General features: G+C 37.9%; 1 protein-coding gene across 1 annotated transcript; it reads right to left on the reverse strand.

The window, feature by feature from the left end:
- Nucleotides 1-428: 428 nt before the first annotated feature.
- Nucleotides 429-14,714, reverse strand: LOC111718900 (vomeronasal type-2 receptor 26-like; the record flags this gene model as incomplete). The annotated part of the gene is made up of 5 exons (XM_031957158.1): nt 14,446-14,714; nt 11,722-12,525; nt 9,064-9,291; nt 4,651-4,774; nt 429-1,342 (listed from the first exon to the last, which is right to left on the reverse strand). Coding segments are annotated over exons 1-5 (2,259 nt in total), but the record flags the coding sequence as incomplete, so codon positions are not given.
- Nucleotides 14,715-19,804: the final 5,090 nt, after the last annotated feature.

Consider the following 19,804-nt stretch of genomic DNA (forward strand, 5'->3'; position numbering starts at 1 on the left):
GTAAATGTGATGATCAGAAAAATCTGGAAGGATATACATGAACATAAGAAAACTGAAATGTAATGTGTACAAAGTCAAGCAATAGATGGTCTGGTCACCTGCAAATAACTTTGCTTTTTCAACAACACAATGATCCAAAACTACTCTGAAGCTCTTTATGATGAAACTGTTGATGTTACACAGTTTGTAAAAATATTATTTTAAAGGTGCTTTTTATTAATCCAAGGAATGCTGCATGTATATTTCTCAACAAGACATTTATATAAATATTTTGTGTAATTGCACATGTGATATCTCAATGGTGCTGGGACTGAGGAAAAAGGGAGAGAATGTGGAAGTCAAACCTTTAAAAAAAAGTTAAAATAGTGTTTTACATGGAACTGGGGCAAATAAAAATATCAAATTAAAAAAAAAAGAAAGAAAGAAAAAGTCTTGCTCCTGGAATGCCTTTGATTCCTGTTCTGTTTTGTGTTATTTCCCCATGATGTCAGGAGAATCACAAAACATTTGGGAATAAAAATGCAGCCCAGGAAGCCGGCACTGGAGGCCAAGATGGAGAAGATCTCCACAATCACCACGGCTTTCCCTTTAGAGTTCTGATATGTGGGGAGAAAAGAGATCCAGATGCTGCAAAACACCAGCATGCTGAAAGTGATGGACTTGGCTTCGTTGAAGGCATCAGGCAGGTTTCTGGCAAGGAAGGCTATGGTGAAGCTTCCCAGGGCCAGAAAGCCCATGTAGCCCAAGACACAATAAAATGCAAAGGCAGAGCCCTCATTACATGTGAGGATGATGTGACTGGATTCAGAGCATGTGTCTGCTTCTGGAAAGGGGGGATGGGTCCCCAACCAGATGGCACAGAAAAGCACTTGAATTCCAGAGCAGAAGAGAACAACACAGTAGGGCACTCTAGGATGAAGGAATATCCGCATCCTGCTCCCTGGCCCTGTAACCCTGAAAGCCAGAACCACTATGATGGTTTTGGCCAAAATAGAGGAAACAGCCACCGTGAATACAACTGCAAATACTGTTTGTCGGAAAAGGCAGGAAGCAGTGGTGGGACGGCCTACAAAGAGCAAGGAGCAGAGGAAGCAGGAGGAAAGAGAGATGAGGAGCATGTAGCTGAGATTCCTGTTATTGGCTTGGACTATGGGAGTGTCTTGGAATTTCACAAAGACCCACAGAACCAGGGCTGTGAGCAATGAGAGTGAAACAGCTACAGCTGTCACTGCCTTCCCCCAAGGTTCATTGACATCCAGGAAGGTCACAGTCTTGGGGAGGCAGCGATCTCTCTGCTCACTGGGATATTCATCTTCTGGGCACTTCTTACACTGCTCAGCATCTGCAGGAGACAAACAAGGACTTAAAGTTTAGATTAAACTATTTTTCTTCATTCCCACAGTAGGAAATAGTCAGAAGAGCTGCAGCAATTCCTTCTGCTTCCATAGGATGCAAAATCCCATTCTCTCTTTACTAGATGACATAGTCACTGGTAAGTTATTTGGTATACTGGCCAGATCAAATCTATTCTTGCACTTTTGATTCCTGGGTGGCTTTGGTTCAAGTTGCTTCTCTTTATGCCTTTTACATAAGTGATGACACCTTTTCTTCTGACCTAATCACTAAGAACAGTAAGCTTAGTTAGACAGTGGAGCCCTTTAGTATCAAATTTCCAGATCACTTCTGTGTTGTGTTGGGCAACAACTCAAGTTGAAGAGCTGCCTGTATCAATACTTCTTCATTCTTTCCAGCTCCCAGATTACATCTTTCCACAACCAATTTATATGAATTTTAAACATTTTCTTGGTGTATTCTTGTCTCCTTTGTTGGAACAGAAGTTCCTTGAATGAAGAATTCACTTCCTTTTTTTAACCCTATATTTATGATCACGTTCTTCTCATACCAAGTGGCTATTGATTGACTGATTAATGACATTAAATAGCTGGCAAGTTTCTTATAGAAAACCTGTTTTTTTTTTTTGTTTGTTTGTTTCAGAAGTGTTCCTTTTATGAATCCTATTTAATAGTGAAAACAATGACCCTTTAATACATTCATTTCATCAATTAATTTAAAGAAAAATGACACACTGGATCTCTTATTTGTATCAGCAGTTTGTCTGTTGCCTAAAAATTATTTTTAAATTTATTATTTATTTATTATTATTTATATATTATATATAGTATATATTATATAGAATATATAATTATATATAATATATAGTATATTATATTATAATAAATAATATATTATATATAATATTATAATATATTTTTATATATAATATAATTATATAATATAATAATATAATATATATATAATATGATATATGATATATATTATATATTATTATTTATTTATTTATTATTAAAATTATTTTATTTTATTTTTTTTCTCCTCATTGATTCTCCCTTTTTCTCTGTGATCTTAACAAATCTTTTATTGCCCCTGTCACATTTACAGTGAAAACCCAAAGATACATGCTAGCTATGACACAAATTACCATCAATTGTTTCAATTTTACTCTGCACTATCAGTAAGTAACTGACTACTTGATTATGAATAGGACTTGAAATCAAGAAAGTCAGAGTTTACATCCTGCCTCGGAAACACTGTTGTTATGTAACTTTGGGTAAATAATATCCTTTGGTCTGTCTTTGTTTTCCTTTCAATGAAATAAGGATAATAATCGCACCTTCTTTATAATGTTATTATGAGCATCAAACTAGAGAGAGCATATGTAGTACAACATTGAGCCTCTATTTACATTTTTTAATGATTTTTATCACTATAATCCTCATCCTTCTCATCACTAAATCAAGAGTTTACCCTCATTGCAGGGGGAGACACATGCAGGGGCATGTGTGCCCCACTAAGCCAGCACATGAGATTAAATTGTGTACAAATTGGAGGATCTTCTAATAGAAGCAGCCTTTTTTCTGGTTTCCTCTTTTGCCTTCTCTCAGATTCAAAACCACATAGAGCCAGGCTCAAATGCAATGCTATTGAATAAGCCATGGCCACATCCATTCTGTTTTGAGGTTGTGTTGCAGTGTTGACTCCACAAGCCCTGTGACCCATGTGGTGATTTACTTATCCCATGTCTCATTTCTTAACCTCCTGAGATGATTAATTATCTGATGTCACTCCATGTGCAGTGGGATGAAAATAGGTGATGGCCATGAAGGGAACAGATGCACTTTTAATACTGTATAAGTCACTCTGCTCCACAAGGTTTTTGGTATCTCCCAGAAAACAAGGCCCAGCTAAATGCCTGACCTTCTTAGATAGAGATTGTTCCTGCTGCAGGAGTTCCCTCGAACCACAAGTTGGAGGTCCAGTCCCAGGGCTATCACTGCTTTCGACTGTGTTGATTAAAATGTCAGGAGGGAAAGGCCAATTTGTTTAGCATTTCTCACTATGTCTGACTTTGTTGTTACTATATTGTTCAATGCCCTGAAGGATGGGAACAATGAAATATGAAAAGGCAATATTGGATCATCAGTAGAAAGGGGTAAGAGCATTTGAATGGCTCCTATGGAGCTTACAGAGTCAGCTAATTGCTCTGGGTTTCAGATGGGACATGAAGCATGATCTCTGAAGACCCTGCTAGTTTTCAGCTCTTGGTCAGTGTTGAGTAAATTTTCCTCTGAAACCAGACCCATAAGTTAAAGAAAAGTCTGCAGTCTATAATGTATGGAATACAACTCCCCCATCAGGTAACTTTCTTTGCTTTTGCCTTCTCCATCTCAATATCTCTGTTTCTATTCCTGTCTCTCTTTTCATTTCTTTCCATCTCTATCTCTGCCTTTGTCTCTCAACATCTATCTGTTTCTCCCTTCCTATTTCTTGCAAAGACATCTCTCTCACTCCCTTATCTATAAACATGTATTCACATAAATGTACATACATAAATATGTACACCTATATTTTTACATATATGCATATAAACGTAGAGACACTTGTATATATTGTTTTTAATCTTTACCTTTGTGCATATCCATGACACACTATCTAGGAGTAAAAGGGTAAGTGATTGCAGTTCATCAAAGAAATAAGATGATGAATAATTTGTTCCTTTATATTATCTTTCTCATTTTGCAGCAGGAAAAATTTACCATGTCATTTGTGTTTGTACAATTTCTGGCTTTTTCTTGGCAAGTACACTTCCAAATATTTTGTCTTGTTTACACTTACCTGGGATTTCTCTTTCTACCTCTTGTTCCTGGCCTTTGTTGGTAACATACAAATGGCAGTGATATATGTGGGTTTGTTTTATATCCACCAATTTGTTGAAAATGTTAACTGTTTCAGGTAGTTTTTGTTGATTTTCAAGGATTCTCTAAACATACCATATCTCCTGTAAAGACTGATTCTAGTTTTTTCTTTGCATATATTCATTCCTTCAATTTCACTTTGGTCTCTTATTGCTTAAGGTAACATTTCTAGTACAAAGATTCATAATATTGGTAATAATGGGCATTCTTGTTTTCACCCTTTATCTTGTTGGAAAAGTTCCTAACATTTGCTCTTTGCTCTTATATATCATTTACAGAAACCGTGACATTTCTGGAAAATTGAGACAAAAGAATATGCTCTAGTTTTTTTTCACTAGCAGAGGCCGTGAGAAGTGGGCTCCTTGCAGTAGCTCACCCATATGACTGGAGATTTCTCCTTCTGAGCAAGGGGAACAACTGAAGCAACAAGGAGGCTTCCCCTCCAAAGGCAACTTCCTGAATCCAGCAGGACAACTGGCACTACATACCGCAGAGGGAACCTAAGATGGTGACAGGAGACTGGAATAAACATTTTTAACTGATAGCTATTTTTATTTGTGAAGAAAAATGCAGCTGTTCTTTTTGCCATTTTGGTTTTTATAACTACATCCACAGGTACATAATTAGGAGTGTATATGAATGATCACATGGTCCAACTTACTCTTTCCATTTCTCACCCAATCATCTGCAACATGCAGTGACAAACCTTCTCCTACTGAACCATTCACAAAAGTGTATTTCATACCCTGGTCATTTAAAGATAGTCCATATATTGGCTGATTACAGAGAAGATGACTTCCCTAGTCTCAGTCATGGATGTAGGAGATATCTCAACAAGACCCTGAAACTTCTCCATGGGCAGGGCCATTGTACTGCAAGTGCTGTTCCCAAGGCAATGTGAATTTTGATTTCCTAGACGTATTCCTAATATGATCAAGGTTTAAACACCTTGGAATCAAGGTCCATTAACACCACTATTATGCAATATTGTACTGGAAATGTTTTCTTCAGTAATAAGTGATGAAAGAGAAATTGAAGGGATTAGTGTACTCAATGAAAAACCAAAAATAACACTTTTGGCAGATCAAGTGCCTGATGGGATTTTGGAGTTACAGAACCCAGAATCACTTGCAATGTAATTCTTCAGGTTAAGATACAGCAGAATGCCTTCAGGGCAGGTCTATTTGGACAGTACAGGGTGGCTCATGGCCCAGCAGAGGTGGGGTGCATCTAGGTACAGCCTGGTGAAGTCCAGCATTGGGAATTTAGTTTCTGGCTCTTAGCCAAAGTACAGCAACAGTGCCTACTGTGTCCTTGTCCAGAAATCCAGGGCATCAGCAGTTCTGCTGTGAGACGTCCAGGGCAAACTTAGAAGAGAACCTGAGAGTCAGTGAATCTCAGCCATCCAGCCCAGTGTCAAAGCCTGCAGCACCATTGGCCCCACACAGGTAGTGAGAGACCCCTGTTCTTCTGCAAAAAGAAGCTTGACACAATCTCTTGTATGTCCAAGGAACAGAGCTCAAACTTTAAAAGTGAAAAGAGGAGCAAAAAAAGCTCTAACCATAGAGAGATATCAGTCAGGGAGGATCATAATAGAAGCCTGGAAGAGGATAACAATAGCAAAATGGCTATGAGTAAAATCACAGAGGGGAATATGAACTCAGGTCAAGCTCAAAAGCCTCTCTTGAAAAACCTCAAAAAAATTCTTTAAAAAGAGATGTGAGAAAAAATTTGCAGGAATAAGAAATATGAAGGAAAATTATGACAATTTGGGAATAAAAACTTAAGCCTGGAAAGGGAAATAGGAAAATGTCTAGAAGAAACAACTCCACACAAAACAAATTTGGCAAAATGAGAAAAAATATCGAAGATAATTATTTCATAAAAATCAATGTGAGGAAATTGAAAAAGAAAATAACACCTAAAAATAAAATTGAAGAAATGGGAAAAAAAAGCCATAGAACAAAAATTCTTCTGAAGTACAATTGACCAAATGCAAAAGGAGGTGAAAGACTCACAGAAAAAATGTAATTCACTAAAACTTAGAATTTGACAAATGGAAATGAATGCCACAAATAAATATCTAAAATCAATGAAATAAAAGTAAAAAGTGAAAAATTTGAAGAAAATATAAAATATTTCAGTGGAGAAACAAATGATGTGGAAAACAGAACCCAGAGTGACAAAATAGCAATTACTGGATGTTCTGAAAAGTATGCTAAATAAAAGAGCCCAGTAAACATTTTTCTAGAAATCATCAAGGAAAACTGTCCTGATATTTGAGAAGCATAAGGTAAAATTCATTGAAAGAATCCACAAATTACTTCCTTAAAAAGACCCAAAATGAAACTTCCAAGGAATATTGCATCTAAGTTCCAGAATCAAGGAGAAAATTCTGCAAGATTACAGAAAAAGAAGCAAAAATTGAGACACCACCATCAGTGTTACCCAGGATTTAAAAACCTATATTAAAGGATTTGAGGGCCAAGAATACAATATTTTGGGAGGTAAAAGAGTTTAGATGCAACCAAAAATTAGCTACTCAGAAAAATTAAGCATTATCTTTCTGAGGGAAAATTAGATATTTAATGAAATAAAAGATTTTCAGTCTTTTCTGATGAAAAGACCAAAGCTATAAATAAAACGTGAACAAATATAAGAGGAAAGAGTATCAAAAAAGTTAAATCAGGATAAAAAGAGGGAAAGTGTACCTAAGCAGAAGGGGTAGGAATAAGTTAACATCAATGTGATGATATAAAAAAGAAATTAAAGGTGGAAAAAATTGTATTGGGAGAAGAAAAAGGGTAAAATGAGCTCAATGACATCATTCAAAGAGGCATACATGATGTAATACAGTATAGAGAAGGAAGGGATAGGTATGAGCATTGGTGGTCTCTTAATCTTTTGGGTTTGGACTCACAGAGGGAATATCCTACATATTTTCTTAGGTACTGAATTTTTTTTTCACTGTCTAAAGAAGTAGAAATGGGAATGGGAAAGAAAAAAAAAAAAGAAAGCTAATAGAAGGGAAGCCAGAAGTAGAAAGGAAAAGGATAAAGAAAATGGGAAGTGACTGAAAAGGGGGAGGGCAGATTGAGGGATGTGAGGATCAGAAGCAAAACACTGGTGAGGAAGGAAAGGGTGAAAGGAGAGAGAAAAGTATAATGTAGAAAACATAGATCGCTGGAAAATACAGTTAGTAATCTTAAGTATGAATATGAATGTAATGAGCACTCCCAGAAAAGAGAAATAGAGAGCACAATGGATTAAAGGTCAGAATCTTCAATATGTTGTTTGCAACAAACAAATGTAAGGCAATGATATACATACAGATTACAGGTAAAAAGTAGAACAAAATATGTTATTCTTCAGTTGAAGTAAAAAAAAAAAAAAACAGGAGTAGTGATCCTGATCTTAGACCAAGTAAAACCAAAAATAGATACAATTTAAAGAGATAAGGAAGAAAACAAAATCTTACTGAGGAGTACCAGAGATAAAGAAGTAAAATTAATAATAATCAGAACCTGGAGAACATTTTACAAAGTAGTAAGATTATATGATGATCAGCTGGGATGGACTTGGTTCATTTCAACAATGAGATGATACAAAATAATTCTAATAGACTTTGGTCTTGGTTGTGAGTGTGTATGTGAGTGTGTGCATGTGTGTGTGTGTATGAGTGTGTGTGTGTGTTTGAGAGAGTGTGTGAGTGTGTGTGTGTGAGGAGAGTGTGTATGTGTATGAGAGAGTGTGTGAGTGTGTGCGCGAGTATGTGTGTGAGTGTGTGTGTGAATTGGGATTAAGTGACTTGCTCAGGGTCATATGTCTAGGCTCTGTTCAGTGTCTCAGATTGGATATAAACTCAGGTCCCCTGGCTCCAAGGTCTGTGCTCTATCCAGTGTGACTAAACAAGATGTGGTGTATATAATAGTGATAGAATAGTGATGTGCTATTACATATGATGACCTGGTTGATTTTAGAAAACGGAAAGAGTTGCATGAAATAATAAAAAGTAAAATGAGCTGAACTAAGAAAATATTGTTCACAGTAACAGCAATGGTTTTCTAAGAACACTTTTAAAGTCTATGTAATTTTGTGTGCTGTAACTTCTAAAATCAAATTACAAAGAAAAGATGCAAGAATAAACAGTTTACCTTCAAAGAGAGATAGAACATGGATACCTTTGTTTTACACACACATACACACACAAACACACACACACATAAATAGATACACAGATACATCTTTTAGGAAAAAAGTAAGCAATGGGAAATGGAAAGTCATGTTTATATATTGAATCTTTTATGTTGTGGTACATACAAGCTAAAGGTTTTTTCATTCTTTCCTATTTAAGTTGAAAACAAATACAAATTAAAATATATTTATATCTGCTTTAAAAATAGCAAAAATGAGAATATGAAATTTTATCTATGAACTGAAGATTTGTTTAATTAAATATTATGTTTATAGATATCTGTGTGAATATATAGATATAAACTTACATATATATGTATATATATGCCACAAAATTTCTCCGTGTTTAACAATATACCTTTGTAGATGCGTATAAATATAATAAAGTATTATAGTGGTGTAAGAAATAATAAAAAGGATTGCTACAGAGAAAACAGGGGAGACATATATGAACTTATGACAAGTGAAACAAAACCAGGTCTTACATTCTAGCTATTTTTCCACCTGGCTGCACCTGTCAATAATGGAGATTACACCACATAAGTCAAGAATTTTTCCTGTTTAGGAGCATAAATTGATATTAAATGTGTCTGACCTTTGAACTCCATGCATCCCACACTATGACATTTGCACAAATGGTAAAATCTTGACTGAACTGAGCTTCTGGGATAAAGTCCCCCACATACAGAAGATGATCATTATAATAATCCAAGTATGTATAATTCATAATGACATACTGAGCCTCTGTACGTGTGTTCTCATCCACAAGCACCTGCTCACCAAGAATGTTCTTAAACTGGGTGTTCTTCAGGTAGGATTGTAGCTGAAAAAGAGGAGAAGTGCTCATCAGTGAGCGGTACCTGAGGGAAAGGCAACTGTACTCGAGAATTAATGGAGTCTTGTGGTCTTATTTTCAGGTGGGATCAAATCTGAGTTTCTTCTAGGACACAGATATGACCTTCTGAAACCCGCAGGGTTGCCTACATCTCTTAGGTTTGTAGTTTCACTTTCACACTCAAGTTCTCATTGTTTCTCACCCCCTTTATATAATTTATTGCCAAGGTCTGTTTACAACATCTCTCTAATATGTTCCCCTCCTATTCTCTGCTACTGGAACATCCTCATGACTTCACACCTGGGATTATTGCAATAGCCTCCTGGTGGCTGCCTCTGCCTTAAATTTCTTCTATTCTGCCCTTCACCCTGCCTTGGAAGGAATTGTTCTGAAGTGCAGGCCAGACCGTGACTCTCCCATCCTTGATAATCTCCAGTGGTTTTCTCCCATCTCCAGGATAAACTATGAAACCAATTGTGTGATATTCAAAGCACTCAGTATAAACCAGGGGGTCAATACAACAGACACTGAAGACACAGCACCTGAAGAAACTGCAGACATGGCAGCCATTGCAGGAGTTCTTGGACCACAGATGTTAAGAGGTTTAAGAGCTTGTCAGGAGAGTATTATAGGAGTCTTTTTTAAAGCCCTGGGACAGGATTTGGTTGCTTTGCCAGTACCCAGATCGAGCACATCTTCCTGGCTCACAGTTTGAGAGTGACAAAGAGAACTAGCACATGACAACATTTAGCAACAGCAGAACATGGATCTTCTCACAGTTGCAGGGCAGGAAAAAGTGCTTGTGGTAACTCACAGAACAGAATAGAGACCAGATAATTAATAAACACATTTGTTCTAAAATCAAACAACCTTGGAAGAAATGAAACTTCCAGGTCCCTAGAAGAATTCCTGAAAATAGCTGTACAAAACTCCTGAAACTGGAGACATTAGCCCTTTTACCCTGGAAACAGGGTACTACTCTAATAAATAGGTAAAGTCTAATAATAGCCTTAGAAAATTGTCAAACAACAGAAAATGGTTCTGATCATAGAAAATTACTGTGATGAACAGGAAGATGAAATATCCACACTAGAAAGAAAATAACAAAGTCAAAACTCCGATATCTAAAATCTGCAACCTAAATAAGAATTGATCTAAAGCCACAGAAGTGGTCAAAATGAATTTTCAAAATGAAGTCAGAGAGGTAGAGAAAAAATTATGAAGAAAAATGAGAGTAATGTAAAAGGAAGCAGAAAAAGACATAGAGGAGAAAAATGCCTTAAAATCAGAATTGCACAAATTGAGCAGGAAATATAGAGGCCCATTGAGGAGAATATTTCCTTAAAAATTAGAATTAAGATGGTAGAAGGTAATGATGCTTTGAGAAATAAAAGAAAAAGCCAAAAGGAAAAAGAATGGAAAACAATATGCAATGTCACAATGGAAAATGTGGACATGGAAAACAGATAGAAGAGACAGCATTTAACATTATGAGATTACACGAGTTCTAAAATAAAAAAGAACATGGATTCTATCTTTCAAGAAAGTATCAAGTAAATTTCTCCTGCATTCCAAAATATGAAGGTAAAATAGAGTATGAAAGAAGCCACAGATCATCTATTAAAAAACATCCCCACAGGAAGTCACCAGGGATATTACAATCCAATTCCAGACCTCCAAGATGAAGGAGAAAATATTGCAAAGATGCAGAAAAAAACACATCTATACTTTGGAGGCGCAGTAAGGATGACTTCCCTCTATCAGATGTCCCACAAATCCTCTTCTCTTCACCAAGGTATTGTCCGCTTATTGGTCTATTTTCAATGGAACTGGATAGGGCTGATTGTCTTTGATGATATGAGAGGTGAGGAATTCCTCAGGGAAATGAGAGAGGAAATGAAAAAGAATAGAGTTTGTGTGTCCTTCACAGAAAAGATCCTTCTCAGTGACAGAAAAAATAGGGAGACAGCTAAGGCCTTCAAGTACAGGATTCTAACTTCCTCACCTTCTTAATTGAAAGATCAGAGTGCTTAGAATAGGATAATTTGGAGAAAAAAGGATCTGGCTTACAACTAAGGATCACCTTCCCACAAAACCTGAGTTCAATCCTTCAGGAAAAAATTGGGTTCTTAATGAAAGAAAGGGTCTTCAAATATTTATGATAAAAAAAGCCCAGAGCTGAATAGAAAATATGAAACCTAAGGTTATTTACAGCTCTAAGACTCTGGGAAGGAAATTTAATTTAAACTTTATATGCAATTTGACAAATATTGGAAACCAACGATAAAATCTTTGAGGAATATACAATTAGAATAATTTTAGAAACTGAAAAATCTTCAATGTCTCCCATGTCCCACTTCTTACTAAAATACATACTCAAAAAATCATAGCAAAAAAGGCACCACTCTTTCATATTACCTGCCATGGATGAGGCAAAGCAGATTCTTCATTTCCCAAGGATCTTTTCTCAGATCTTTTCATCACTATTTCATGGAGAGCCCAAGCCACAGCATAAAAAGCATTGTAAATGTTGTAACTCAAGGGAAGTGTTGTCATGTCCACAGGGTAAAGAGGTAAATGTTTCAGGGAGGCATTTAGTAAATATAAATCTTGCTCTGGGATATCTGGTTGATCTGAGCATTTCAAAGGTGATGGCCTATGTGCTTTAAGAAGAACATTCCTCATGGTTAAAGGAGATATAAGCTCCCTCATAAAACTCTCAAACCCAGGTATTGGATTAGTCAAGTGTGAAAAGAAGAGAGAAGCATGGAAAGTGAAACCATAATGGTACAGGGCTTTCGATGTAGTGTCTGATTGAGATGTGGCAATCCACACCTTCTTGGTTGGGAATAAAACTTGTAATGGGGTTCCCATAATTGTTAATGAATCTGTGTCAGTATGGATGACAATGACTTTGACTTCTGAAGTTAAGATCCTGGACTTGAAGGCCTCAGCTGTCTCCCTATTTTTTCTGTCACTGAGAGGAATCTTCTTTGTGAAGGACACACAAACTCTATTCTTTTTCATTTCCTCTCTCATTTCCCTGAGGAATTCCTCACCTCTCATATCATCAAAGACAATCAGCCCTATCCAGTTCCATTGAAAATAGACCAATAAGCGGACAATACCTTGGTGAAGAGAAGAGGATTTGTGGGCCATCTGATAGAGGGAAGGAAACTGGACTTTGTCAGCAAGACTGGGATCAAATGGACCATAAGTAATCTGGATGAGGAAAAAAAAAGTATGGATGAGCAGATGCATGCTGCTGCTGAGAGAACTAAAGGAAAATACATTTATTCAAACAGGCACATTTATTGTTAGAAGAAAGTTTTAGATTTTATTGTAAAGTTTCCCACTTAAAGTCTCTCCATTTATCTCCTGAATGTATTGTTTACTCTGCATGAGTACAGAAATCAGAACGTCTGCCCCAAAATTTGTTAACCATTGCCACAATCTTTGGCAAGAACATTTATCTCATTGACAAAAAACAGATATTCATGGACTTCATTACAGGGCTGATAAAAATTCAAATCATCTATAACAAATAGTGTTTCAGATCTGAGGGTCAGATATATACCCACACATCCGAAGGAGACTTATTCAGCATATTCTGCCATGTTCTCTCTGATCAGGATCAAGGAAAAATAGTCCCAGAGGGAACAGATTGCCTCTTCTCTAGACCAGATTTTCTGCTATTGTATAATCTGGCAACAAAGATGCTATGTGAACCCCTTCTATTAGACAGTTCAGTCATGTTTTCACAAGGTCATCTAGAGTAAATTCCTATGGTCTTTGAGCTTATAAGTTTTTGTTTTTACTATTCTTCAAGTATACGGTCAGGACTATTTATAATTTCAATGTTAGTGACACAATAAAGATCCCAATTGATTTTTCTCCAAGGGCCTTAAATATTGAATTTGAAATATTGAACATTAAAGAAATTATAATTAAATAATGTTAAATTATAGTTCAATAATGTTAGGTTAAATCAGGACAACTTTAAAATAATAAATGTTGATATAAATGGAGAGAGACTTTCAGTCCCTCACCTTTTTATATGCATAGTTCCATATTCAAAACTGACCTCCATTTCCTTTAAATGAAACAATCTAAATTTTCAGCATTTTTCTTCCATGAAATCATCCCTAATTCTCTTCTTGCTTCTGAACACACAAAGCAGTGACTCATCTGACTGACCAGTGACAAAGTTCACTAAGGAGCCAGCTTAAAGTACAGTGCTCAAAGAGGTCTCTTCAGTTTTGAAAAGATGAGTTGCTTTCTGAAATATTGTTCCTTATACTGTATGTTTCTGCTTTCCTTCTGTGCCCAATAATATTTAGTTTCCTCGTTGAGAACAGGAATGATCTCAAACTCTTGTACATTCATAAATGTATTTATGAAGTTCTTAGGACAGCTCTGTGGACAGGCTTCACAGTGCTCCCCAAAACAAGCACATTATACATCAGTGCTCATGCTCAGTTTCCTTTCATAAATAATTATCATCCCAATAAACTCTAGACTAATGGTATATGAAAAATGAAGCTCATAGAATGAGATATAAAAGACTGAAAGATCATTCAACTTAAAGAACGGTAAGATCCAATCAATTCTCTTTCACCAGCAAATTGTGTAGTGTTGAGTAGACACTTTAACTTCTCCAATAATTACTGAATTTATCTGTATAATGGGCAAGTATAACTAGTTTTGCTTTCAGATTCTTTCTTGGGCTGAAGGCTAAATGGCTTCTTGGCTTACAATATGGTTGATGTTCCAGGAGTTGTTCAATATCCCTGATGATGAAGAGGGCCCCTTTATTTAGTCACTAGAGAGTTAAACTGATGTACGAAAACCTAGATTAATTAGTATCACAGTTAATCATTAGCTGCATGATAATAATTTAACTTTTCTCAGTCATAGTATCTTCCATTGTAAATGGGAGTTATAAGAATATCTTCATTATGAGTTTGTTGTGAAGATCAAAAGAAATAGATTTCTAAAACATTTTTTTAATCTTTTAAAGGTATACATAAATGCATTTTAATTTACTGCTGCTGCTCCTACTACTTCTACCACCAGTACTACTGCTGTGACTATTAGGTTGTACAGAAGAACAGAGAATCTATTAGGTTTTATCTCATTCACCTGGGGTAAATGGTAGAGGTCAAGCAGGGTCCCCATCTGAACAGAGAGAGCTGATGTGGCTCCTCCAATGACAGTCACAATCTTTTCTGGCTCTCTGCAGTTGTAATTAGGAATGAGCTGGTCTGTTCCAGACAGCCACCACAGGTAGCTCTGCAAGGTCCTTTCTTCACTGGAATAGGTGTTGTACATACTGTATCCCAGGGAAATGTTGGGCAACAGATTGGGATTCCTATTAATCTCATGCAGAGTGAAGGCAGGTATGATGGACTGCTGGTAACTTTTTTCAGTAGTTCTAGTGAATTAATGGTAAATGTTACAGAACATTAAAACACAGAATTCATTTCAGAAGAGGGACTTTCCCAACATTTAGTCAAACCTAAGGATTGCAATAGCTGTTTAGCTCCTTCCATTTGAATTCAAAATAGCCTTTATCCATACACATTGTTCCAATATTCTTTTCTTTTCCTAATTTCTTAAAGGCTGGGGACTTTTGGCTTTGTCCTAACAAAACTCTGCTTGCTTGAGCATTCAGTCATTCCACAAGAAAATATGGAACAACTCTAGAAACCTTAGAGTATAATGGAAGGAAGAAATAAGGTACTTTGACATTATACTCACTTATATTCAACTTCCATCAAATTATCATCAGTGCTGACAATACAGTGTTCTTCCCTTCTCACTGGGGTGCAGTTCTCAAGTTAAAAGTCAAATAATTTGTAAAACATAAAAGGGGATTTGTTTGTTATTTAATGTTTCACCAATGGTTGGTGAAACTTCTCCCTCTAGGTCTAACTTCCCACTTTTCCTAGATGATGAACAACAAATGGAATAAAAAGAGGCACACTAAAGCATTAAAAGAATAATCAATAACTCATATCATTTAAAGGCCTTGTTTCTTAGACAAAATATACACAATTGGCATAAAATATTTATAATTTATGAATATTGATTTATTGATTTATTGAATTTATTGAATTTATTTAAAGAAAATCAGAAATGGGTTCACGAAGTATGGGACGTGATTCAAAAATGGCTGAACAAGAAAACCAAAATAAAGCAAAAGGAAAATTGAACTACAAAGGGAAAGTGGATGGAAGAAGCATTTCTTAAGCCCCTACTATGTGCCAGGACCTTGTGTATTCAGGACAGAGAACACAGCTGGGGAGCAGAGGAGATCTCCTGGAAGCACGTGACTCCTGAGCTAAGCCTCTGGAGCTCAAAGGAAACAAAATGTGTGTAAGAATATATGTCCATGTGCATTTATACAAGTATGTGCATATACAAATATTGGTATATACACACTGGGGACTTTTCATACCTTAAAAGGTCAAAAAAATGCCAGTTTCTGTTGTTGTTGGAAATTATTCCCATCATTCCCCTCACCAAAGGGAGAAGAGGCTTCTGGGATGGAACAACCAGGATGGGGAGAACATGGTGGCCCCACAGGACCTGGGGCTCAGACAATGCCTGGGGATCCCATTGGCTACAGCTGGGGAAGGGAAGGAAGGCCCAGAAAATGGAGCTTGGAAGGCCCCAAAAGTGGGGGCAAGGGAGCCATGGGGTCCTTCCTTTAGTTCCAAGATAAAGAGATCCACTGAAGGCCCAGGGAATTTTGGGGGGCACACCCATATCCCCCCTTGCTAAATGTCCCTGAGAGTGAGTCCCGCTTCCTTTGCCAAGGAGAGGGCCTTCCCTGGCACTGGGATCCACAGTGAGGGGGACTGGCCCGTCCTCTGCACAATAAGTTAGGAAACCTGAGATCCAAATCCTGACTCACCTTTGGATAATCTGGAGGACCCCGGGCCTCAGTTTCTCTGGCTATGACATGATGCACTTGCACTTCCCATCTCCCTGGTCCCTTCTGGCTCTGAATGGAGACCCTTACCTTGCCTCCTCCTCCTCCGGCCTCCCTTCCCCATATTTTTCTGGGATGCTTTCAGACTGAGAGACTGGGCAATCCTTGGCCTGTGTGGCCTTGAGAAGGACCTTCCCTGCTCTGAGCCGCAGCTCCCTTGGACCCCACCTGGCTCTCCACATCTCCCCTTTTCTGTTCACTTGCTCCTTTGCCTTCTTCTCCTATTCCAAATCTGGTCTAACAGAATCACTCAGGATTTTGTCTCATACAGGCCATGAGAGAAACCTTCCAGCCTGGACAGGGAACAGACAGGCCCTCAGTTTCCCCTAAAGGACTCTGGGGTGGGGGGAGGCAGCAGGGCCTGTGTGCCCTGTCTGTGGCCTGGCCTGGCTGGTTCCTGTCCTGTAGTGACCCCGGTGACCAGGGCCACGTTTCTCTTTTAGGTGATGAGGTCATTTGGAGACAGACTGTTGCAGGCTGGGGTCAGCAGCTGTCCTTGTGCTGGACTCCACCCCAGGAGCCCCCAGAAAGCCTGGACCTGATCCCCCTCACTGCCTCAGCTCTGGCCCCATGGATTCCCCAAAGTCCACATGACAGGCTGGACAAACGGCCCCTCCAACAGCCTGGGGAGAAGCACTTCCCAAAGCAGTTAAAAAGTTTGTTTTCCAGACTGAAAATAGAAAAAAAAGCCCCTGGAAGGGGGTGGAAAACAGGGAGCAGGGAGACTCCCCGGGGTCTCTGGAGTTCCCACCCTGAGCCTAAACTGCACTTTCATATTTTTCTTAGTTAAAGGACGTGCAGCTGAGCCTCCCACCAGGGGACCACCAAAGTTAAACCCAGTGAAGCTTCCTTGCTCAGTGTTCCAGTTCATTATGGGGGAGATGGGGGAGCTTACACCCCCCTTCCTCGGTCCCAGAAGCTCCCAGGCCCACAGTAGGGGTCCTGTCCCTCTGTCCTGTCATCTTGGGGTCCTGCTCCAGTGGTTTGTGCCCAGAGCTTCTGGCTGGGATTTCCAGTTGTGTCACTTTGCTCAGAAAGGTCCTTCAGCCCCCCATCTAATGCCTGTCCCCTGCAAAGTGAGGGGAAGCCTTGACAGCTCTCAGGTCCAGCCCAGCTGGCCATCAAGGAATGGCTTCTTCCCTCTACTTGTCCTGTCCCCTCACCCCAAACCCCCATCACTTTACACATAAAATGGCCTTTCTTTGGGGACCAAGTGCTTCCCCTTCATTTTCCTCTGGTAGATGTTATAATTGTGGACAATGGGGTCCTATGAAGATAAATTGTACTATCCAAAAGGTTTCATCACTTTCCAATTCAGCAGATAAACCTTTGACTTTATTTCCAAAATGCTGGAAGGGCCGACAGTTGGCTTTTGAATGTCCCTCTCAGAGTAATAGGCAAGGTAATGAGATATTGGACACTATCCTCAGAGCCAACTCCAGTCCCAGATGATGGGAGGCTGTACTTTCCCTTATTCCCCCTCAAACTGTGTCTGCAACTAATATCTTAAATCCTATTTATTGACAATATGGGATGGAATAAATGTTATCCGGGAAGTCTTAGTTACATTCTTTGGTATCTCACGAATTACTGACAATGTGGGAACATGCTCTCTCCCCACTGGAGTCTCAGTTCTTCTTCCGTCAGGCATAGTAGGTCTCATGTCAGCACATAGTTCATGGTCCTTTCAAGGGCTTATGGCTATTCCTCAGGTAGCAGATTCTGATTTTTGAAGGGAAAATGTGTATTCCTCCCTTGCTGCTCCTCAGCAAGATATTTTAATAAAAAAATATTGATAATATCTTACAAAAGATTAGGAAAAAAATATTAAAAGGTTTGGGGAGTACAGGAAAAAAGGTGTTCTGGATGCAATCTAAAACTGATTCTAGGCCACTTTTATAGTTGGAAATGGAAGGAAAGGATTTGACGGGTCGGTAGACACAGGAGCTGATAAGTCAGTGATGTTGCAATGCTTGGCCAACATACAAGCACACAAACTTTTACAAGGTATGCGTGCTAAATGGTTATTGTGGAGAAAGGAGAATAAAGAACAGTGCTTCAAATCTGAAGTTCTTCAGACACTCCCTATTAATTTGTAGGGGAGAGATTTGCTAAAATGGATGAATGTGCATAAAATTTTTCATAGGGACATTGACCGGAAAGAATATGTACAAAAACACTGGTATCTAAGATCAAATAGAAAGGAGAACAACCCAAATGGGTTGATCTTTGGCCCCTAACAAATGAAAAAACAGAGGCCCTTTGGGAAAATTGTCAACAATTACAAACTGGGCACATAAAACAATCCACTAGCCCATGGAATCGCCCCATATACATTACAAAAAAGAAATCAGGAAAATGGAGAAAGTCAAAAGATTTATTCATATTAATAATAGAATGGAATCTATGGGCAGCTTATAGTCAGGACTTCCCTCACCCAATATTATCATGATGAATGACACAGATGCATCATTGACATCAAGGATTGTTATTACTCTATTCATTTAAGATCAGAAGACTATCTGTATTTTATTTTCAACATTCTCCATAAATTTGAAGGAATCTCTAACTTTTGGGATAAGAATTCATTATTTGACAAAAACTGCTGGGATAACTGGAAATTAATATGGCAGAAATTACACATGGACCCACACTTAACACCATATACCAAGATAAGATCAAAATGGGTCCATGATTTAGGCATAAAGAATGAGATTATAAATAAATTAGAGGAACATAGGATAGTTTATCTCTCAGACTTGTGGAGGAGGAAGAAATTTGTGACCAAAGATGAACTAGAGACCATTATTGATCACAAAATAGAAAATTATGATTACATCAAATTAAAAAGTCTTTGTGCAAACAAAACTAATGCAAACAAGATTAGAAGGGAAGCAACAAACTGGGAAAACATCTTCGCAGTTAAAGGTTCTGATAAAGCCCTCATTTCCAAAATATATAGAGAATTGACTGTAATTTATAAGAAACCAAGCCATTTTCCACTTGACAAATGGTCAAAGGATATGAACAGAAAATTTTCAGATGATGAAATTGAAACGATTTCTACTCATGAAAGGGTGTTCCAAATCACTATTGATCAGATAAATGCAAATTAAGACAACTCTGAGATACCACTACACACCTGTCAGATTGGCTAAGATTACAGGAAAGAATAATGATGAATGTTGGAGGGGATGCAGGAAAACCGGGACACTGATGCATTGTTGGTGGAATTGTGAACGAATCCAACCATTCTGGAGAGCAATCTGGAATTATGCCCAAAAAGTTATCAAACTGTGAATACTCTTTTGATCCAGCAGTGTTATTCCTGGGCTTATACCCCAAAGAGATCATAAAGAAGGGAAAGGGACCTGCATGTGCCAAAATGTTTGTGGCAGCCCTGTTTGTAGTGGCTAGAAACTGGAAAATGAATGGATGCCCATCAATTGGAGAATGGTTGAGTAAATTATGGTATATGAATGTTATGAATACTATTGTTCTGTA

This window comes from Sarcophilus harrisii, chromosome 2 (assembly GCF_902635505.1).
Source record: "Sarcophilus harrisii chromosome 2, mSarHar1.11, whole genome shotgun sequence".
NCBI lineage: Eukaryota > Metazoa > Chordata > Mammalia > Dasyuromorphia > Dasyuridae > Sarcophilus > Sarcophilus harrisii.